A 24,447-nucleotide genomic window follows, 5' to 3' on the forward strand; every position below is an offset into this window, starting at 1 on the left:
AAAACCACAGATATCACCTCAACGTATTAGGATAGCTATTATCAAAGACAAGATAACAAATGTTGGTGATGATGTGGAGAAAAGGGAACCCTTGTACATACTTGATGGGAGTGTAAATTGGTATAGCCACTATGGAAGACAGTATGGAGGTTCTTCAGAAAAGTAAAAGAGCTACCATATATGATCAAGCAATTTCACTTCTGAGTATGTATCTGAAGGAAACAAAATCATTTGAAGAAATGATTTGATATTTGAAGAAATACCTGCATTCCCATGTTTATTGTAACATTATTTACATAGCCAGAATATGAAAACAGTCTAAGAGTCCATCAGCAGATAAATGGATGCAGAAATATGGTATGTGTATAATGGAACATTATTCACCCATTAAAAAAGAAGGAAGGGTACCTGGGTGGCTCAGCCGGTTAAGCACCTGACTCTTGATTTCATCTCAGGCCATGATCTCACAGTTCATGGGATTGAGCCCAACTGCGGACTCTGCACTGACTGCATGGAACCTGGTTGGGATATTCTCGCTCTCCCTCAAAAATAAATAAACATTAAAAAAAAAAAAAAGGAAATTCTGGCATTTGTGACAAAATGGATAAAGCTGGAGGGCATTATACTAAATGAAGTAAGTCAGACAGAGAAAGACAAATACTTTATGGTGTCACTTGTATAAGAAATCTTAAAAAAAAAAAAAAAAAAAGTTGCCCTTCTAGAAACAGAGTAGAATGGTGGTTGCCAGGGAGTAGGGGGAATGAGGAGAAGCTGATTAGAAGTTACAGATTTTCACTTATCAGATGAGTAAGTTCCTAGGATCTAATGTACAGCATGGTGACTCTGTAATACTGTATTGTGTACTTGAAATTTGCTGAGAGAGTAGATCTTCAGCATTCTCACCAGAAAAAATTTGTGAGACATTGTCTTATATGTGATAATTGAATGTGTGAACCTACTTGAGATTGCCTAGAAAGAATGTGGAGACGTAAAAGGTGACTTGGGAATAAACTCGAAGAACTCCTTGATAATGTTTTGTGTATTTTTTTCTTGTTGGCAAGATTTGGTTTTATAAGAATTGTACTTTGTAATAATCTTGGTTGTATCAACTGAGGCTTACTGATGTGATATAGTAACCCTTTCCAGATCTGTTTGTCATCCCTTTATTATTCTTTGTATATTACCAGCTATTTACTTAGTGAATAGATTTTGCAATGAGTTGATCTTCGAAAAGTAATGCAATTGATATTTTCTAAGCATCCGGGTTAGGCAGTGAGTTTTGTTTAAATAAGGAATGAAGAGCTACTCTTACAGTGTATATTTGTCCTTGAAAGTGGTTGAGGTAGTAATGTCCTTTTTAGCTATCTATCCAGACGTGGTAAGGAAAATTGAGTACTCCTAAGCAGTGAGTTTATCTCATCTACTAAATGAGAGTTTTTTATTCTGATGTCTTACCTGATATAGTCTGATTGCCTAAATCTCAGTTTTGGATTGGAACTGTAGGGTACGCTCTCTCTTCTGCTAAGTAGTCATAGAAGGCAGGATAAGAGATTTGTAAGTTGGGCTCTGTAAAATTTAAAACATATGTCCTTCGAAAACCATTGTTAAGAAACTTTAAAGGCAAAAACAGAGAAAGAAATGAGAGAGAGAAAGAAAAGAAAAACTTTAAAGGCAAGGGGCACCTGACTAGATCAGTCGGTAGAGCTTGTAACTGTTGATCTCAAGGGGGTGAGTTTGAGCCCCAAGTTGGACATAGAGTTTACTTAAAAAAACTTCAGGGGCACCTGAAGTTGGTTAAGCATCCAACTCTTGATCTCAGGTCAGCTTAGGTCTTGATCTCTGGGTTGTGAAATAGTGAATTCCTCCTTCCTATAGCCTTTTGTTTTATTCAGGCCCTGAACGGATTGGATAATGCACACCATCACACATATCTACACAAAGACCTGTATGCAAATGTTTGTAGTTTGTAGCAGCTTTATTCATAATAGCAAACAGTATATGATTCTATTTATATGCAATTCTACAAGAGGCAAAACTGTAGTAATAGAAAGCAGAACTATGTTGGGAGCTTAGAGGAGGGGATCGGCTGCAAAGGATTATGAGGGAGGTTTTGTGTGTGTGTGTGTGTGTGTGTGTGTGTGTGTGTGCGCGCGTGCGCGCACAGAGGCTTAAAGGTTTTTTTTTTTTTTTAATATATGAAATTTATTGTCAAATTGGTTTCCATACAACACCCAGTGCTCGTCCCAAAATATGAGGGAGTTTTTTGTGGTGATCTTCTACGTCATGACTGAGATGGCTGTGCACAGTTGCCGAAACTCACTGAATTGTACACATAAAAGTGGCGGATTTTACTGTATCTGAAGTATACCTCAATAAACCTCAATTTAAACAATTGTGAAGAGTTATCAGGAACCCCTTAAGAAATAATTCATTTGTAAATTCAGGCATAGATCTAAAAAAGTGAAGTTTCTTGCTCAAAATTCCATGAATAATGTGTCTGTGGTTAGAGTACATATCTCCAGATTCCTAATCTCTCTAGGCTGCACAATTCTCTTGGCATTAGATCACATCCTGCTATCTATTGTTATAAAGGTAAAACTCAGGTTTTTCCTTCCTGTGTAGGCAAAACCCAGTTTGCCCCTACCATGTTTTTCTTTCCTGTGAGTCTCCTTTACTACTCACACAGCACACTTCACCTCGGACACTTCTGGTCGCCAAATGTGTGGAGGTTCCCCCCACACACAAAACACGCAACTAGTTCTCTGTGACACCAGCTGGGTGTCCTACAATTGTACTCAGTTCTGACACTATCCAAAGACAGTGTTGGACCTCACAGGTTAAGGGCTCACTCCCGCAAGACTGCCCCTCCCAACCTGCCTCCCAGACACGCACTTCAAATGCCAGTTGCCAACTCGGCTATCACCTGTGCTTCTCACCTGTGCTTCTCACCTGTGCTTGGCTATAAATTGGAGGTTCCAATGACCCCCTCCTTGGGTTCAGTTAGTTTGCTAGAGCGGCTCACAGAACTTAGGGAAACACTTTCACTTACCAGTTTATGGTAAAAAGATATGATAAAGGATATAGATGAACATAAGATGGAAGAGATGCATAGGGCAAGGAATGTGGGAAGGGCTGCGGAGCTTCCATGATCTCTCTGGGAATGCTCATCTCCCAGTACCAACCCGGAAGCTCTCCATACCCTGTACCTCTGAGATTTTATGGAGGCTTCATCTTGTAGACATGATTGATCACTAACTCCATTTTCATCTCTTTTCTCAGGAGAATGGGGGGCGGGACTGAAATTTACAAGCTTCTAGTCACTGCTTTGTGTTTCCCTTGACCAGGCCTCTTCCAGGAGTGCACCCCGCTGCCCCCCTCCCCAGTTGCCTCATTAGAAAAAAGACTCCCATCACCCAGGAAATTACAAAGGTTTCAGGAGACCTGTGTCAGGAACAAAGGCCAATATAAAAACGGGAGATGGTCCTGGTGTTCTTATCACTTTGGAAATTATAAGGATTTTAGGGGCTCAGAGGTAGAGACCAATATATATGTTCAGTGACCTCATAATTGTGCTTTTTCATTTTCTTTAAGTGTTCATCTTAACTCTCTGTATATATTATAACCTCTGGAAATACAAGGTTCATATCTGTGTTTCTCTTCACACTTCCCACATTGTATTGCACAGAGCATGTGCTCACTATTTGCTGAATTAATGAAAGCTTGGCCTAGTGCACCATGCCTCCCAGACTTGGACAGAAAAGTCAGGAATATCTCATGGTGTAGTTCCAGGCCTCACAAATTCAGCTGAGACTTTCTCTAATGTATGGTTTCCGTAGACCACCATGTCTTTGCTTAGGAGTTTACAGCTACCACAAATGTAAGCTAATTAATGGGGGATTGATGTTTTATTTATGTATTTCTGTGAAAGCTTAGGTAGTGAAACTGAGGGAGATACTACTTTACATTTTCAATCTGAAGCCAAATATAACTACATTGAGAACACAAACTCCTCTTAAAGCTTAAATAGAAGAGCAGCCGTCAGAATTGGAACTTTTGTCTTTTTCTAAAGCTCTCCACTCTTAAATCCATCCTCTTTTATAATTGAGGGACCATGCTAACAGCACAGAATAAACACAGAAAAATCATCTCTGTGTTAAACTCACTTTCTTTGCATTTTCAGGACTCTAAACTTTTTCAGCTGTGATTTGTTTTTAATAATTATGTAGATCAATAGATCTACATAAATTGAACACTTATTTATGATGTCTTCATCTTACACCCAAGAAAGCAAGGAACTGAAAGGTACTATGAGAGAACAATAAATTTAGAAGGAATGTGGAATCCCACAGATTGTTTCATTTCTTAAAGTATATACTTATAGTGAAATAGCAATATATCAATAATATTTAACATTTACCAACTTCTTACTCTGTATCAGGCATTTGTTCTGAGTGCTTTACACATATTCCCCCTTGTAAGCGATACAGCACTATGAAGTCATTTTGTTGTTTTCCTCATTAATAGTTGAGGAAACTGAGGCACACAGAGATTAAATAACTTGGCTAAAATCTCACGACCAGTAAGGGATGGGCCTGGAATCTCAATCCAGAGCCTGAATTCCAATCACTGTGATATGACGTCTCCTAGTTAGGTCAGTGGACAATATGATTAAATAGTTTAGAACTTGATTTAATATCAGAATTATTTTACTTATGTAAATTGAGGGAGTATAATTTATTAAATGATGTTGAATTATTTAATATTGAGATATCAACTAGTTGGAAAAAGAAGTTATTTTGACAGACCTGGAAGTCATACAATGGAACCTTTGCTATACCCTCAACAAAGTTATTTATTTATTGTGACGTACCCTACAAATTCCTTTCTAAGAAGGTGGTGGTGCACATTTTCTGTATTATGCAAATAAATAAGACAAATATCAGTGATATCAGTGTTTATTGTAATATTTGAGAGTAGAATTTAACCAAAAAGTTTGGGTCACCTGGGTGGCTCAATTGATTGAGCATCCGACTTCGGCTCAGTCATAATCTCACGGTTCATGGGTTCAAGCCCCATGTCCAGCTATCACATGGAGCCTGTATCAGATCTCTGTCTCCCTCTCTGTCTACCCCTCCCCCGCTTGCACACGCTCACAGCGCACGCGCTCTCTCTCTCTCTCTCTCTCTCTCTCTCTCACACACACACACACACACGTGTACACACACACACAAATTAAACATTAAAAAAACTTTTTTAAATAACCAAAACTTTCCTTGGCGATAGGATAAGGGCCTAAAGCAGGGAATCTTTTTGTTGAGACAAAGAAATTGGGATATATCTTTAAGGATGAGCTGGGACTGGCATATTCCTTGAACATTTATGAGAAATGTGGGTGTGGGAGTTACTCCTATGAACCGACAAAAATATCGTCTCCCACTTTGTATTGACCTCCTGTGAAGGTTCCTCTTAGACTCACTGTCATTGTGCTTACAAAGTTGTAATTAAGTCTGCTCTGATATAAATCTAAAGGTTTCTGATGGTATTTTTAGGAATACTATTCATTCTTTTCTTAGTGAATAGTGTTCAGGAAGTCAGCATCACATGGTAGGAATAGTTTAGGAGTGGTTAATTAAAAACCTGAGTTTCAGGGGCTCCTGGGTGGCTCAGTCGGTTGAGCGTCCGACTTCGGCTCAGGTCATGATCTTGCAGTTTGGGAGTTTGAGCCCCGCATCAGGCTCTGGGCTGACAGCTTGGAGCCTGGAGCCTGGTTCTGATTCTGTCTCCCTCTCTCTCTGCCCGTCTCCCGCTCATGCTCTCTCTCTCTGTCAAAAATAAATAAACATTTTTAAAAAAAAAACAAAAACCTGAGTTTCAGTTTTGGCACTGCTAGTCACTTTGTGTCCCTTGGACTTATCACTTCATTCCTCTGGGCCTCCGTATCCATCAAACTCTAACTTCAGGAGATTAGGATTCATGATCTCTGAGAGCCCTTCTAGTTCTAAATTCCCTAATTTTATGGCTCCTTTTGGCCAGGAATCTTGCATGATTGAGAGCCATTCTTGTCTGCTGTATTGCTTGTTTACTTCTTGATCATTGTCCACAGACTAACCTTTCTGTGATTGAAGGCTGTAGAGTTTTTAACGTTCAGCCCTTTGATTAAAATACTTTTGTAGGGGCGCCTGGGTGGCTCAGTCAGTTGAGCGTCTGGCTTAGGCTCAGGTCACGATCTCGCGGTCCGTGAGTTCGAGCCCCGCGTAGGGCTCTGTGCTGATGTCTCAGAGCCTGGAGACTGCTTCCGATTCTGTGTCTCCCTCTCTCTCTGCCCCTCCCCCGTTCATGCTCTGTCTCTCTCTGTCTCAAAAATAAATAAATGTTAAAAAAATATATATATATACAACATGTTGAGCTAGACAAGCATATTCTAAAAAAAAAAAAAAAAATACTTTTGTAAATATGGGGTGCCTGGGTGGAGTTATATATCTAACTTCGGCTTAGGTCATGATCTCATGGTTGGAACCCTGCCTCGGGCTTTCTGCTACCAGCGCAGAGCCCTCTTGGATCCTCTCTCTCCCTCTCTCAAAATGAATGAATGAATGAATGAATGAATGAATGAAACATTTAAAAAAAACTTTTGTAAATAATTCTGCAGCAGTTTTCTGCCCACAAAAACTATTTGGCCTACCAAATTTGTTTGATTGTATTCCCTTTACCAGTATAATCTCCCTTAAAGCAGTTCACTTCTACATGTAAAACATGGAGACTATTCATTAAGTGAAATGAATGTTAAACTTGTTTTGGGTTTGTTCTGCCACATCAGTCAGGAAGGAAACAATATGATCTGTTGCATTCCTCCATGGCAGTTTGTCATGATAGTCTAGTTGAAATGGAAGAGAAAATGTAAATGCGGTCATTTAAATCCCATTTTAGTTCTCTACCTGATTTACTTTCATTTCTTTGGCATTCTCTAGTTTCTTTTAGATCCAGAGCATGTGCTTAAAATCATAAGTGATTGAAAGATTTCACAGTGTGCAGTATATGTGCAGTTAGTACATTTTATTTACATTTAATATGTAACACTCTACACATTTTAGAATTTTAAAATATAAAATGAATGCATATTTTTTAAAGGACAGAATTGTATCAATGTACACTCAGATAAGACAGTGAAAAGTATGACGGTTCTCAACCCTACTCCACCCTCTAATCCTACTCAGAGTAGGCCACTCTTAGCCATGTGACAGATACCGTTCCACGTATTTTTTATACATTGTATAGACAATTTAAACATTGTGGTGGGCTTTTCTTTAATGACTTCATATTATGTTAAGAGCTTCAGTGATTGGGATTGTAATAGGACAGATTCTGGTACCATATTGTACTTGTCAGTAAGGCAGATTTTAAAATAGAGTTTAACTGCTAGTTTATGTTTAATGTATTTATAGGATTAGACTCAAGGCCGAGTTTATGGAGCAAGAGCTAATAGAATAAGTTACAATGAGAGAATGGCATAGGGTATGATATAGTTGATCTAAAATTTTTTTTTAATGTTTATTTTTGGGAGACAGAGTACAAGCAGAGAGAGAGGGAGACATAGAATCTGAAGCAGGCTCCAATCTCTGGGCTGTCAGCACAGAACCCAATGCAGGGCTCGAACCTATGAAGCACGGGATCATGACCTGGGTGGAAGTTGGATGCTTAACCGAATGAGCCACCCCAGTGCCCCGATTTAGTCGATTTCAAAATGAGATATGACCTCTGAACCACAGTCCTACTTACAAACAGCTGGTAACATATATATTTAAGTAGAGATAGAACAGCCAGTGGAGTTTAAGAGAAAAGAAAGTCAAACTAAAAAAGGAAGATTAATGACTGTTTTTTATTTATTTGCTACCCAACACAACATATTGTAATTTCATTCTGTTAGCAACACTTTCTCAATCCCAATGTTCCCAGCTTGCTACTCCTATAAAATCTGCCCCCAGAGTTTTTATTCAGCAGGTCTGAACTTGCCTTGTGCTTAATCTTCAACCTGAATGATATACTAAAGTAGTTGGGCAGGAGAGTGTTGTCCTGACTACTTTTTATGACTAGCAGCCATAGCAACCATCAGATGTCAGCCCTTTTATTTTGGAATATGAGTTTCATGAGTGCACTCTTGTGTTAAATTATTGTGTCTACTGCCCTGTGTGTGTATGTTTTAACTAAAACAAAAATACCTAATTTACTTCCCTGAAAAACAATCGCTATTCAGTGCTTACAGTTCCAGTTGTTTTACAAGTATTATCTCATCATCTTATTTATTTCTGACAGAAATCTAAATGTTAAGTCATATTAATTTGCTGCTGAAACAAGCTTAGGAAAGTTAAGGGATTTACCCAAGTGTGTCAAAGCAGAGATTCAGATTGTGACCTGTGGCTTTAACTTCTGTGATAGTGGAGTAGGGACTTCAGAAAATCTGCTCCTCGATAAATGCAGTGAAAACACTGGCAAAAATTCTCAGGTCAACTTTTTCAGAACTCTAGAATTTAACTATAGGCTTACAACAATCCGAGGAGCATTGATTTAAGAGAATCCCCTGAATCTTGGTAAGAAGAGCAAGCTTTGTGGCAGTTTAAATTGTGCTAATCACACCCCCCTCTCCCTGCTATGCAGTACCCTGGAAAGTCAATAGCCATGCAAGTTTGGTAGCCTGTAAACCAGGGGCTCAGCAACCACTTGAAATGGCCAGAGGGTCTGGTGCTCCTTAAAGCTCCATGCTCAGAGATTGATACTATGTAATGCCAGCTCTAGGAGAATCTCCTCAGGGCTTGCCTTTATTTGACCAGATTCAGAGCTCACTGCCCTACCCTCAGGGCACTTCTTGAAAACAATCAACAGCAGTTGTTTAAAGTTGCAGGTAGCTGAGGTGATACTATCTTTGACACTAACTAAAGGCTAATGAACAACATGAAGGAAAAACCAGGGAACAGGATGTCCAGAGAAGTCTTTGAGAAACTCCTAGGAATCTAGACTATATACGTATTTAGAGCTTCTCACATACACAGGAAAGACCTATGAAGACCTTAATTAATCTCTTGCCTCTAGCTAATCTTGAGGCTCCATGCTAGCATGAAAGGAATACTAAGGCAGAGTTGTAAATTGCCTGTTGGAGCTTTGAAAATGTTCCACAACAGACACAGTAGAGGCTGAAAGATACATTGATTTGAGGCATTTAAAGAAATCTAATTCCAACCACTAGTTGACTACTAAGCTAATGGAAAAGACTTCAGAGGCCACACACAACAATGAATCCAAACTTTACAGAACTATTCCAGGAAAGTCGGTAAACAAATAGTACCAACAGCAAACCCTAGGGGAGGGAGGATTTGATTTCTATAGTTGTCATATTGTAATATTTTTAATTTTCAGTTTTCAACTAAAAATTACAAGACATACAAACAGGGAAGTATGGCCTCTATACACAAGAAAAATAAAAGCAAAGAATGGACCCTGTCCCTGAGGAAGCTCACTAGACAAAAAGTTTAAATCAGCTGTTGTAAGTATATTCCAAAAAATAAAGGAACTCATGTATAAAGACTTAAAGTAAGAAAACAATGTCACGGGACGCCTGGGTGGCTCAGTCAGTTGAGCGTCTGACTTTGGCTCAGGTCATGATCTCACAGTTCATGAGTTCGAGCCCCACATCGGGCTCTGTGCTGACAGCTCAGGGCCTAGAGCTTATATATGCTTATCCTTATAATATGCTTCATACATATTATGTGTCTCCCTCTCTCTGCTCCTCCCCTGCTCACACTCTGTCTCTCTTTCAAAAATAAATATTTTTTAAAAACTAAAAAAAAAAAGTCTCAGAGAATATGTAACAAAAAGATGGAAATTATAAAAAGAAAACAGAAATTCTGGAGTTGAAAAGTACAATAACTGAAATGAAAAACTGGCAAATTTGCATCAGCAAATTTGAAGATGAGTCAGTTGAAATGATTTAATCCAAGAAGCAGAAGGAAAAAATAATAAAAAATGAACTGAGCAATTGAGAGACTAATGGGACATTATCAGGTCTTCCAGCATACACGTAATGGGAGTCCCAGAAAGAGAAGAAAGGAGGAGGCGGAAAGAATATGTGAAGAAATAATGGCTGACATCTCTCTAAATTTGATGAAAAATTTAAATCTGCACGTTGAAGAATCTCAGCGAATTCCAAGTAGGATAGACTCTAAGTAATCCAAACCCTGACACATCATAGTCAAAACCCAAAGACATCATGAAAACAGCAGGGGAAAAGTGAATATACAAGGGATCCTCAATACTATTAACACCTGACTTCTCTCCGAAACCATGTCATCTCACTGCTCTCTGTGGCCAGGTTGGCAAGCATTTACTGGACATGATTAGCTCTGACAGACTCTGTTGGGTTTGTGTGCCTCTCTGCTTTTCAAGGCCTGTGTGTCCGGTTTTCTGTGACACAGCTTTTCCTTGTAGGGATGACATGCCTTATAATGACCCTCTTTGTGACAACAGACATGCTCAGACTGGCTGTGCTAAATCATTTCAACAGTGTCTGGATCTATAGATATCGGAGAGTCAAAAGCCTCTTGAATTAAGATACCCCACGCAGCAGGGTAAAACTCATTATGACTTCCTTTTGCGTGTAGTGATACACAGGTGAGCTACTGAACTGCATGTGGGATGCTGTAGTTCCTGTTTGGTTTCCTTTTTCCTATTGTGTGCAAGTCTTTTATTTGGCTGGATTGGTTACCTAGGAGACAGCTGCAGGGTAAAGATGGATTGGCTGTTTGGGAAATAGAATTACAGGCCCCTTAAAGAAGCAAAGGACCTATTGGATAAAACAAAAATTAGTGAATGGCTGAGCTTGTGGTTAATTATTAATTAGTGTGCCTTAGGAAATCACATTGAGCAAGACAAGGTCTACAGAAGAACCTATTTAATCCTGCATGATTTTAACTTTAGCTTGTTTTTAATTCTTTCAAGCTCACCAAATGCTTATTAAGTCCTGCTTTGTGCCCACTGCTACAGGCCATTCCGGGGGGTTTCCAATGAAGTAGAAGGTTCAGTTCTCTCCTGAAAGGCCCATTTTCTGTTTGAGGTAAAAAAGAAGCTACCTTAAAATCAAGTGCATGATTGTGTGATACAGACTAAATGTGCCCAGAGAATTTGGAGGATGTAAAAGGTCTTGGCTAGTCAACATGAGAGGTGGATTTGAATCTACAAACAGGAGATAATTCTTTGAGGTAAAAGATGAAATTTAAAGACCTGGTGTGAGTTTGGGCACAACAGTACCTGAATTTACAAGATGTAATAGCAGCAGCACAGTTAACCTTTGCAGATCCCTCTCCCCAGACATTTTATGGAAAATATGTGACTATGATAGAAGTTATGTTGACCTAGAGTCTTACTCAAGAGAAAGAATTATAGCAGCAATGTCGACTCTTTGTACTAGCCCTCCTATAATTTATTTAAGGAAAGTCTATTTTCACTAAAAGTGTGACAGAGTATTGGTTTTTAGAATCTTTGACCATACAACAATGCTGGGCACATAGACATTCAATAAAATTTTTGTGAATTGATGTTCTTACATACAGCATATCTCAGCTAGCTTTAGCATTCTTTTCTTCCAGAAAGTAGCTGCTGAGTATTTGGTCTTGATGTGTGGTAGTAAGGACCTTTGTAAATATAGGAGTATAACTGCTTTTAAAACTGAACATGTGTCAGATTATTTCCATTTGGTTTGTAGCAGGGACAGCTCTCATTTTCATTGTCTTACTTGTTCTGTTTGTAGTCATTTGATGTGGTATGCCAGTCAGTAGAAGCAAGAGCAGTCCCCCTCAGAAAGCTTAACAATCTACAGGCACAGGAAGTTACATTGAATTTGAGCCCTAATGCTCTTTGCCATATCTATAAACGGGAGGTAAGAGGTAGCATAAGAATACTCAGAAATATTTTGAAGGAAAGACAGTTTAGTTACTGGACCTACCTACAATTTTAAATATTTGTCAGCAACAAGTAATTATCAAATGTAAATCTAAGTCCATTAGTTATATAGTGTTACCAATAAAACTTTCTTGGTATTTTAAATTAAGTTGTGAAGAAAGTTACTGCTGTAATCAGAATCCACATTATTGGATTTTGTCAGAGGATTTTTCATTGCCTGTTGTCTATTCTTAGAGCAATTACAGTTTTATAAATGGGATAGTGACTATAAAGGGTAATTTGTTAGAAGTCTTTTGCTGAATGATCAAGAGTAGTTTCCTGTTCATTCTTGAGCATTCTGTGAATCCCTTCTTTATTTCCAAAATTATAATAAAATGCTTTATCATAAGACAAGCTCTATCTACCTCAAGTTTTCTTTTCAACGAAACTTTTTACGGTTTCGATTTAAAAACAATTACGCAACTTCCTGGTACCTACTCACCCTATGCTCTCCCTTTTTCTGGTTCAAGCAATTTCAAGGTTAGCAATTAAGTGTCAAAAACTTTTAACTGATTTACTTCTCTTAGACCTACTAAGTCACTGAGCTCCAAGCAGCACCTAGAAAGGATAGTGTGTGGAATTATTATAAAGGTTTGCTCACTTTCTATTCCCCTCCCAACCCCCATATGTCTCCATTCTGCCGGAGACAATCCCAAATTATAATGCTGTTTACCTATGTGGAGATCACAAGATGGGCCTAATTATTGGATGATTTGACAGAAAAGGGTACAGCTTCTTTGAGTGCTCTTCTTCCACTCTACCAAAAGAGTTATAGTCAGAATTAGCATTGAGGGTACGGGGGACTACAACTCAGTTTTCAGAAAACTGATTTTTCGCTTCATTTTCTTTGAACACTTTGGTTTATTTCTAAAAATATATCAGTGGCAAAACACAGGTTGCAGGGGCGCCGGGTGGCTCAGTCAGTTGAGTGTCTGACTCTTGATTTCGTCTCCAGTTGGCTCAGGTTGTGACCCGGGGTCGTGGGATTGAGCCCCGAGTCAGACTCCACACTGAGCATGCAGCCTGCTTAATAGCCTGCCTCTCTCTCTCCCTCTGTCCTTCTCTCCCTCTCCCTCTCTCCCTCTCTCTCTCTCTCCCCCTCCATCTCTCTCTCTCTCCCCCTCCCTCCCTCCCCGCCTCCCTCCTCCCCCCCCCCTCTTGCCCCCCCTCCAGCAGCCCCATCCACCTACACGTGCATCTATATCCTCATGTCCAGCTCTGGTCTATCTTTCCCACCAAGGCAGCTTCCCATAATGTCTCTAGGAATTTTACTGACTGTCCTCAAAAAAGGCACTTGTTTGTGGCAAGTGCTATGATTTTGAGGTTAATGTGTTTTTGGTGGTGGTGGTGTTAATGTTTTTGCTCAAATTGAGAAAATAATTAAGACCAAAAAAAGATGCAGAAATCTATTATGTTTTCAGTAGTTACAGGAATTTATTTTCTTGTGTTTTAGACAACAGTTTTCCCATTTGTAGATGCTCTTAAAGGGAGAAACAAGAAGTTTTCACTCAAAAGTAACATTTTAATTGTCCTTCTTAATGAGGAAGAGAATAAAATAAATACTTTTGCCTTCCATATCTAGGTTTCTATAAATCAGTTCACCCTAAATTTGATAGAGGGGTTCCTTGGGTTTGACATAAGAACATGTTTATGTAAAAATAGCACGTGATGTTTTACAAAAATCACTTTCATGTTATTTAAATGAGAGAGGGGGCCTTTGAAAAGTTTCCATTAATGCCTTTGCTCCTCTGCTGAAGCATGCTGGTAATGGTTTAGCAATCTGAATAATTGTATGTTGTACAAATTGTTGAACTTACCAAATGGGGGAGGACCTACCAGTTTTCCCAACTTTTTCTTGAACTTAATGGAAAGGTATTTATATTATAATATTCTTAGGCTTTTTAACTTTAATAAAATATGTTCTAATATTTAATCCATTATTTAATTTTATCTCTATATTATGATTAGATATTTCAAGTTTGCCTTCATTTTCCTGAAAAGTGTTTTTCTCCATCCAAAATCAGATAATGTACATTGGGTCTTGGATCTGAGAGTAGAAAAGTTCCACTTCTTTCTGCTAGTATGTAAGTTCAACAAGAGCAGGAGCCTCATCTTTCTTGTTTGTTGTTACTTCGCTAGAGCCCAGAACATTGCCTGACACAAGTACTCCGAAAAGTACTTGTTCAATGAGTGACTGAAAGAACTGCCTCTTGTGGTTTTGTGATTTTTTTTTTTTAAGTTCATTTTGTATGTTAAGTATGACTACGTTGTGAATTGCAGAATGCTGAATAATAAGACTCGGTGAAATAAATGCCTGAGCGATCCACACAGAAATAAGATGACTCAAGGGGTGTTGGTGGGGAATATTCCCTGGAATGACAAACCCACTCAAGTGTTCCCACCTTTTTGCATCTCCCCAGGAGCACTCACTGTGGGCCTTGTGCGACAGTGTCAGACAATCCATGGACGAGACCGGACGTGCATCCCACCTCGGCTTCCCCCAGAGTGGGTCACCACACTGTTTTTTATCATCATGGGAATCATTTCATTGACTGTCACATGTGGTTTGCTGGTGGCTTCCCACTGGCGAAGAGAAGCTACAAAATATGCTCGATGGATAGCCTTCACTGGAAGTAAGTAACCTGTGCTCACCAAATTTGTCTAGAAGGCGCGCACTCTGGTAGTTTAATGAAGATAATCCAGAATCAGTAATAAGGACTCCGTAATCATCAAAGAGCACCCCCAGTCTGGCCATCATATAGACTCTGCGCAGCCCCGTCAGTTCTTCAGGATTCTCACCACAAGACCAAGACGTCCGAAACCTTAATTCTTTGTATAAAATGCTATCTTAATGAATTTTATTTTTGCTCACATTGTAACATAAGTGTTCCAGGTCTGTGGCTCAGAGCTACCCCTAGCCCAAGTCTTTTACTCTTCTTAAAGGTATTGGCATCCTCTACCAAATAAAGATAAATCTAGAAGAGAATATACAGAAGTATAAATTAGATTAAGGTGGTGATTTACTTTTCAGTATCATTAATTTGAGTTTCTGCTATGAGTTGTTGTGGGACCATTGAAAAATCAACACATATGGTTGTTTGATAATTATTCATCAACATTTCTTACTCCATTAAGCTATGTCCCATGGTATGATATATATTATACATTCTCTTGTACTTTGCAAGATTGCTTTAATTTCCCAACACATCACTGGCTTTTCCCAAATTAAAAGCAGCAAAAATGCACAAAGGAAAGATATCTCTGTAATTTTGCCTTCTTGTTTCTTTCTCTGTAAAGTAATTTTGTTCCCCTTCCCCCAGAGGGAGAGGACATTTGTCAACGTCTGGAAACATTTTTGATTGTCACAGTGAAGGGGATCCTACTGATATCTTGATAAGAGGCCAGGGATAGGGTAAAACATCCTACAAATGTGAGGGACACTCCCCACAACAAAGACTTATCTGGCCCAAAATGGCAATGGAAATGTATTTATATTGTAATATTCTTAGGCTTTTTAACTTTAATAAAAGTTAAAGTTATATAAAGAACAGGATAACTAACGGTACTTATGCCAAATACCATGGGGTTTAACATCTAATTCAATGCCTTATAATTATCTCAGGTTTGCATAAGCTTTAAAAAATGAATATTATAATACAGCTTACTTTCACTTGATATTTTCATTTAGAACTTGTATGGTAGGGGTAAAACACAATCCCATGTCTCCCCATTAGTGTTAGATTAGAACTCATTTTATCCTTAAAGACCCTAACATAGGAACATTAGTTCATGAGTCTCCATTTCTCCCCATCTCTCTGTGAAACGCTTTAATGTGTATGTTTCTGGCTCTGTTTTATTTTTGTCTACATATCTCCCTTAGTTTTAAAACTTAGATCAAGTTGCCTTTGACTAAAAAAGTCTTCCTTCTTATTAAGAAATGTGAAACAAGTTGAGGACCTGTTTGAGGTCAAACAGACCTCCTGAGACCATTCTTTTCTGTATAGTAGGGTCCACAGGCAGTTGTAGAGACAGTGCTGCTAAATTAAAGGGTATTGATGAAGAATTTAAAGAGAATTGTTACTCACAGATACAATTACTTATCAGGTAGAATTCATTCTTTAAGAAGTAAAATAAAATCAAAGAAGGAGTATTTAGTTTATGGATTTTTAACTTTTAAAAAGAATATGTGCATATGGTACATAATTCAAAGCCTAAGAAAGGGTCACTAGGTGAAAAGTAAGTCTTACTTGTGGCTCCATCACCTAGCTACTCAATACCTCTTTGCTGGAAGCAACCATTGTTACCAGTTTCTGGGATTGCCTACCAGAGGTGCCCTGTGGATAGAAACGTATATGTATATGTGTGAATGTTCTATAAATAATATTCTGTTTATACTGTTCTGTACCTTGGTTTTTCAGCTCAACAATATCTCCTAGTTAACGTCATCTAAGCCAGCACAAAGCTGCATTACTCTTGTGTGCTTCCTTCAACAGGTTGTTTTTGTTAACAGAGCTAGTCTGCTGGGGTGGCAGTCTTGAGAGAGATTGAGCTCCCCCTGGTGTTTCCACTCAGCCTTTGAAAATGTACTTTATCTCTATTTTATATATTTCTATTCCACTTAAATTACAGTTTTGGTCAGAATGTCAGGGTAACATTTTCTGATAGGTTTACACAGTGGGGAACTGTCAGAGGAGAGCCGCATGTGATGCAGCTTGCCTCTGAGAGCAAGGGTAACAAAGATGTGTGTTTTTCTTCAAGTCTGACCCCTTATCCTTTCCTCTGCCACTGTAATTTACATTCTCATCTCCCAATACACCCAATATCTAGCTCTCACCACCAAGAAATCTGTGCCATGGAAGATTTGAAGCTATTGTCTTTACAGGCTTATTTAGAACCCAAAATTTAATTGTCAAAAGTTGATAGGTATTATCAGCATTAATAATTTTTTTTTAAGTTTATTTATTTTGGGGGAGAGATTGAGAGAGAGAGAGGCAAAGATGGAGGGAGAATCCCAAGCAGGCCCCATGCTGTCAACTCAAAGCCTGACGCAGGGCTTGAACTCACGAAACTGAGATCGTGACCTGAGCCAAAATCAAGAGCCAAACACTTAACCAACTGAGCCACCCAGGCACCCCCACATTAATAATATTTTAAGATCTAAAGTAACTTCACAGGTCCCAATAGCTTAAAAGAAAACTCATCCTGGGGCACCCGGGTGTCTCAGTCAGTTGAGCATCCGACTTTGGCTCAGGTCATGATCTCACAGTTCGTGGGTTCAAGCCCCACATCGGGCTCTGTGCTGACAGCTCAGAGCCTGGAGCCTGCTTCGAATTCTGTGTCTCCCCCTCTCTCTGCCCCTCCCTTGCTCATGTTCTGTCTCTCTCTCAAATATAAATAAATGTTAAAAGTTAAAAGAAAAAAGAAAAGAAAACTCATCCACCTACATTAAATCTTCCCAGAAGTATAGAGAACCTAATTCTTTGGATTAAAAACCAAGATTAGATGGAATAGTTTATTGCTTCCTTAACATCTCATTAAGCTTTTTGTAACTAACTTAGAAAATATTTAACTATTGTAAAATATTAAACTCTAAATATAGTCATTAAATGATTACTCCATTGTAAAAGATAGCTTTTATTTTATAGTAGAAAATAGAAAAGGATAAGAATGAAGTTGGCACATTAACAGAATGAACAATTGTAATATCTGTGTATCTCTAAAGCACTTCTAAATTATTCGTTTCTTGAGATTAGATTAGTCAACATTAAGAAACAAGTTGTTTTTAAAACAACAACTTTATCCCATTGTTATTCTATTAGTTTGTGTATACATATGTAGATTGTGATTTCGTTTTACTTACCAAACCATATTAAGGCAGAAGAACCATTAGAAATTGGTGACAGATGACACTGATAACTGGCATTGACAGTACTAATAGTCTTTCCTGCTGACTATACAACAGAAAGGCCAGAAAACCTAATACTTGACTCTTTCACTTGTCCTGTAGTAGGCATCTGAAAGAATACAAATTCACTTATGTAACATTATTTGGTGTGGTTCATTGGCCCAAAAAGAAATAGTCTCTATGTCTGTCTATATAATATAAAATAATCCACCTAAGTGGTGCAAAGCAAACAGAATGCTGAAGTGTTCCTTAAACTAGTGTATTAATTAAGAAAATGTTACTTCTTAATACCTTGGATATTACCCTAGAGGTATTTCTTCCAGGAAAAGATTCCTAATTGGTTTTTTAAGGACTCACCTATTAAATTTGTTGATTGCTTAACACAGAAATAATTTAGGACAAGTGTTGGCTGGTATGTTTATCCAGGACTCTGTATTCCTGATACAGAAAAAAGTTATGTTTAACTTGGAAAAAGTTTCTCATTTGGTTAATGATGGAGAGCTTCAAACCCTTCACATGCAGTGAGTATAGTAACCTATGTTCACATTACACTGAAAAAAATGTTTCTGCCTCCAAAGAAATTTGAATGACTGTGAATATTTGACTAATGTGCTTTCAAAAAGCATAAAATATTTCCTTGAAAAAGCTAGCCTATCAATAGGTAATTTGTGTTCGCTAAGAAGAGTGTTTCTTTGGTAGCCCAGGGGAGCAAGCTGTTTGCTGAAATAGAGGGCTGTGGAACTCTACCCAGATACTGGGTTTTCTGATACCTTTCTAGAAACATTTTAGCAACTAATATACAGTATTTCATTGTGTTTGTATACAAAACTCAAAGAGTGTCCTCCTGTCCCACTTTAACCTCTGTGTACTCAGAAACCTGAGAGAGATTTTATTTTTTTCTAATATTGTCCATAATGAGAGATAATGAGAGAGTTTGCTAATCATCTCAGAAGGCTGAGATTCTTTCCACTACATGATTTTAAATCATTAAGATAAATGGTACTATATTTGTGTGTACCTTTTCTCCACTTCTAATACCGAGAGGAGCTGAGAATTAACAGGATAGTAACTATGATGATCATAATATGCAACATTTATTCAGCACATACTGTCAACCTGGCACCATGCCAGGGACTTGACATTGTTTTGTTTATCCTTCTGGTATTTACCCCATTTTTAAAAGGAAACCAGAAGCCTAAGATTGCTAAGCTATAAATAGTGGAGCCAGAACATAGCCCCTATCTGATTGTAGTCAGAGCCCTTAATCACTACATTAAACGGTCAAGTATAGTTTATGCAAACACCTGAAACTAATGTAACACTGTATGTTAAATATACTGAAATTAAGATTTTTTTAAATTAAAGTTAAAAAAAGAATAGTCTACGTAAGCACTTAGTAGGTTTGGAGGCCTTTCTTAATGCTGATATTCAAAATCATCCTAACACTTATATAAAAGGCTTTTACTGTATTTAATTGTTAGGCTTTGTGGATATTATGTGATATATAGCATATGTAAATCTTTTGACAAGTGCGCCGTGTTTTAACAGGTTTGACCACGTTATCAACCCATAACCCTTCTTCTTTTAAACTTCCTTTGTGCCAAATTTTCATTGTTTTCTTCATCACCAAACCATGTTACTAATGTTGTGTTTTGGTTTGTTTTACAGTGATCCTTTTCTGTATGGCTGCCCTAATATTTCCAATAGGATTTTACATCAATGAAGTCGGAGGTCAACCTTATAAATTACCCAACAACACAGTAGTTGGGTCATCATACGTACTTTTTGTCTTATCAATTTTCTTTACTATAGTAGGACTTCTATTTGCTGGCAAAGTTTGTTTACCAGGCTGATGAATGTCTAATTTGCTCAACTCTTTTATTATTTTTAATTTTATTTTATTTTTTTATTTTTGGAGGGGAGAGGACAAAGGCAAGGCATCTGAGCAGTCCTCTCATAGGAAGATGCTTAGATGAAACTGATGCCGAAAAGGAAAAAAAAAATGCTTTGATTTGTTCTCACTATGCACTTTGGATTTAAAAACAAAACAAACAAACAAACAAACAAATAAGGAGAGCCTTTTCCATAACCAAATACAGACAATATTGACTAAATCTCCTGAGCATATTCAGGCAGTCAGGTCTGCACTGTGATAGCAACGTAGTGAAGGAGAATGCTTTATAATGAAAAGCATGTGGCCCTTTGTGACTCTGTTGTTCCGTTTTTAATGTCTAACGATTAATTGAGGAAAAAAAACAAACTCTGAGTATTTATGAATCATGGTGGACCAGAGGCTTACAAGAGAAGTTCACGTGGGGCTGGCCTCACCTCCTAAGAAATTAGTATTCACAGCTTCCTTGTAATGGTATGAGCCTTTGGTGCCAGAATGATTTGCTGTTGCATTACTACACCAAGAAGCCAATAGATCAAAACTTGTTTGCTAAAATGTATGTAAAATTCCTGAAATTCCCTATTCTCTGTGTACAAAACAAAACAAAACAAAAAAATCAAACACTAAGAAACATGTTGGGGGTGGGTGGGTGGGGAAAATATTCCTTATATTTATATAAATATATATATAATATATATATTTTGCTGATGCAGTATACAGTGTGTATATATGTGTGTGTGTGTGTGTATGTGTGTGTAAATTTATATACACACACATGCAAACCGTTCCTGGAAGAGAACTCTGAATGCTTTGCTAGCAAAACACTGTGGTGTGCAAACCTAGAACTCAATAGAAAAAAAAGCCATTTATCTGAAGGCTGCGTAGTGGAGAGAGTCTTCAGTTTACCTCATTCTTTGTAGCAGCCCTTGATTTTAACAGGTTTTTGTAATAGGTACAAATAATCCCATACCTTTCTAGGTCCAATTTTAAGTTAAGCTAAAATTCTTTGTAGGGTTAATTTATTTGTATATGATTGTAGAAGGTAAGATCATGTAAAATGTTATAATTTGGGGAATCTTGACACTATTTAAATTATTGGCAACTGTTGTCTGTTGTACAAAGGCTCTCTTTTTCTACTGGCTTAGTCTGTTACACGAATAATGCATTTTCTGTGTTCAAGCACACAACTTTACATAAATACAAAGTTCACTGCTAATGTCAGTTCATAATATTTTGGCTATCTACAACACTAACTTCACTCTGCTATAAAAGTGAAATTTGTGTTCATCTGTATGCATTATTAACACATCTCCTTTACCAAAAACCTGAGCAATACAATGTTTTCTTTATATGCTATATGCCTTTGTTTGCTAGAAGCTAACATTTTTGTATTTCCTTTAAAGGGCTGTACTAAACCCACAGCTTTACGTTTTCTCCTAGAAGCATTGCCACTAACCCTTGAATCCATAATAGTTTTAAAATACAGTATTTCTCTTCTCCACGTTTCCATGCTTTCATATCAGTGCTTAGTTGTTATTCCAGGTGAACACTATGACGATCTCCTGTTTGAGATGTGGGGCAGGAGGTTCTTTCTTGGCAATGGAGCTGAGTTTTTCTTCTTTTTAGTGAAACGGCAACCCAGATGTCCCTATCCAGTAGAGTTAGAGTCCCGTGTAGTCCATGCTTCACACAAACAGAAATGAATGCACTGTTTTTTCAAAAGAGCTCAATTATAAATTATAAGATGATTACTTCCGAGATGTGGCTGCCTCTTCAGATATTCAAAGAAGAAAATGGAGGAGCCTGACGTGTTTCACACTGGCTTGTTTGACATTCATATATCTTACTGTTAACTCAGCAGTATTTTATTGTGAAAGAAAACCCCAGTGTTCAGCTCACTCAGGAGTCAGAAGAGGTGAACCACCACTCTGGTGCATTCCTTGAGTATTCTGGGGGAATGTCACACCTTTCCTTCCCAGGGTTAAAGAAACGTCTTGGGAAATGACTGAAGGAGACCATTCTTCCCCAAGTATTATCATGTCTAGTTAATTCTGAGAAAACCACTGGATGTGTTCTATGGACATTTGGGATTACACTTCCCACTGTGATTTGATTGGTCCTCAGTCAAATGGATCACTTTGAAGAGAAGTTTTGGTTGTCACCATTAATACCACTGAGATAAAGTGTTAGCAAAGTATGGTTCAAATTAATTTATGATATGATTAAGAGCTTTTCTCTTCCAAAAGATGAATTTTATTGTAAATAGTTTCTCAAAATATTTTTAACTGGATCACAAGCATGGGGAGAGAAAGTTTCTCAGCTGCTAAGAATTTCCCCACTGTTTACTTCTTTCACTTACAGTGGTATTGCATATAAGATTACAAAATGTAAGGTTTTATTTGTATCTATTACCCAAACCATTAAATGTCTTTAATTTCCTCATTGTCTTGGAGGTCCAGTGCACAAAGGGCTGATAGGGGAACCCTCCCTCTAACCAGTCAGCACTCTAACCCAGGATTGAGATTGTCCCATCAAGTAGTATGTGAAGTCAAATCTTTGTACTCTTCCAGACCAAACAATGAAATGGATTCATTCATTTAAAATTCTATAAATTCTGTAAGTGAAAAGATAGACAACTGTCAGCAGTTGCTTTTTAAAAAGATCACTATAATAAGTACTACATAGTACGATATTAATTTATAGCAGGAAATCATATCTTGTAAACTGTATATAAAACACTGTTTTATGGTGCAATCATTTGTCAAACTTTTGTCTGTTACATTGTTTTTAGAGTGTGCGCATTCTTCTCAGACCTAAGAACATCACTGTAAAATCTGCTGAAAACTGTTTATAGGTTTTATTTGCACAAGACTTAATTAGTTTGAAATTTTTGGAAGCTCCTATTGAACATGCCTAAGCATCTGTAAACATGAAAAATCTTGGATTCATTAAAAGCAAACATTTCAGTATGATTTTTCCCAAAGGTAATCCATGTTCTATGTTGTTAATGTGTGTACGTAACTTTTCTGACTCTTATACTTCTTATCCTATTTTCTCTTCCATTTGTTTTGTTTTTGAAGAATGGCTCCTCTTTTTTTTTTTTTTTTTTTTTTTAATGTTCTAAATGACCAAAACACTTCATTGGTTTTTACCCTTCTGCCTAAAGCTTTGATATCCCTGCTTGATGTTCTGTGAATTCACTGTTTAATCTCTTAAGTAAAATAATAAACAGTCCTGGTGACATACAATCTATTGATTTAGAGGAAAGGCCCTGAAAAAGTATTGGAAACTAACTTTAGATATACTCTTAGCTATCATTTCGCATCGTGGGCTTCATGGGAAGAACATGTTGCATTTATTTTGTCTTTATTAAAAGACTACTAGCCACAAGTTACTCTGATTGTAGTAACTGTTTTATCAACCTGCTTTGATCTTCTTTTAAAAATTAAATTTACATTCACAATTCAAAACAGTAAGCTGTCTTTCAGAACTAATTTTTGAAGGATAAAAATATATGAAGGAAAAACATGGCCTGTGTAGGTTGCATTCCCTACACAGGACTTAACTAGTTGTATCACCTCAAGAGATTTTAGAGTTTGTGATCAAGGTCTGTATATTACCCCAAATTTTATTAAGAATTGTTTTCTAATTGGTTATAACATTTTTCAATTAATAATTTCAAAACAAATTGTTAATACAAACTGTATAAAATGAACATAATTTTCTTCACTTGTATTTTTGTTATTGAGCAAGTTTATCAAAATAAATTGTCTACTAAAGAAACTAAAAAGGCTTCTATTGCTTTGAAATAAGCTTTGATTTTAAGATTTTACTTCAGAAGTTGAATTCTTACAGAGGTTTTACCTATTCACACAGTGACAGTGCCGTGCCTCTTTGTTTTGTTTTAGCATCGGGCAGGGGGAAGGTCTCTGTCTCTTTTTACACTCCTGCTCCCAGCTCCTTCCTTGGCAAGAGATGCCATTATTCTAGAGTGTAGATGAGGCCATATTTACCAATAAGAAGAGTCACTCAGCAGTAAAAAAAAAAAAAAAAAAAAAAAACACATATACACACGTATGTGGCTTTCTCTTCTGCATCATATTTTTATGGACTGGGAGAGATCTACTGAGCCAAGGCCCTCAAAGCCAGCCGTCTTGTGTTTCTTCCTCACACATAGACCTAAGCCATTCATCTTTGCTTCTGTTTCTACTTCACTGCAGGCCAAAGGATCTTAACTTCTAAGATTTTTAGATTGGGGTTGAAGGAGAGTACAGAGTCTCTAGACTCAACCATGTGCTCCATCACAGCTTTACTGCACCTTTCTCGAGGGGTCTTGGGATAAGCCCAGCTGAGTAATAGCTAATAATCAAATAAAGCACTGCATTTACTCTTTGCTGCTGTTTCTCCTTTATATGGCCTTTACAGGAGCCTCATGGGGAGTATGAAGATAAAGACAAGATAGGATTTGGACATCCTTGAGTTCTGGATCATGAAGGCATCTTATCTTCTTAGGGTGGCCAGTCATCCCCATTTGCCTGAGACTGAGGGGTTCCCTGGGACATGAGACTTTCAGGCCTATAACTGGGAAAGTTCCGTGCAAAAGGGATGAGCTGATCACCCTATCTTTATACCATCCAAATCTATCCTGATGTATAACACAGGTATT

General features: G+C 37.7%; 1 protein-coding gene across 1 annotated transcript in view; it reads left to right on the top strand.

Moving 5' to 3' along the window:
* Positions 1 to 22,769, top strand: part of MOSMO (modulator of smoothened) — a 63,741-nt gene extending 40,972 nt beyond the window's left edge. Inside the window, exons 2-3 of the mRNA XM_053894526.1 lie at positions 14,406 to 14,618; positions 19,559 to 22,769. Coding sequence (XP_053750501.1) covers positions 14,406 to 14,618; positions 19,559 to 19,743 — 398 coding nt within the window. The 3' untranslated portion in view covers positions 19,744 to 22,769. The remainder of the gene's footprint in view (positions 1 to 14,405; positions 14,619 to 19,558) is intronic.
* The last annotated feature ends 1,678 nt before the right edge of the window (positions 22,770 to 24,447 follow it).

The sequence above is a fragment of the Panthera pardus genome, unplaced genomic scaffold, assembly GCF_024362965.1.
Source record: "Panthera pardus isolate Hobbes unplaced genomic scaffold, ASM2436296v1 HiC_scaffold_5, whole genome shotgun sequence".
In the NCBI taxonomy this organism is placed as follows: domain Eukaryota; kingdom Metazoa; phylum Chordata; class Mammalia; order Carnivora; family Felidae; genus Panthera; species Panthera pardus.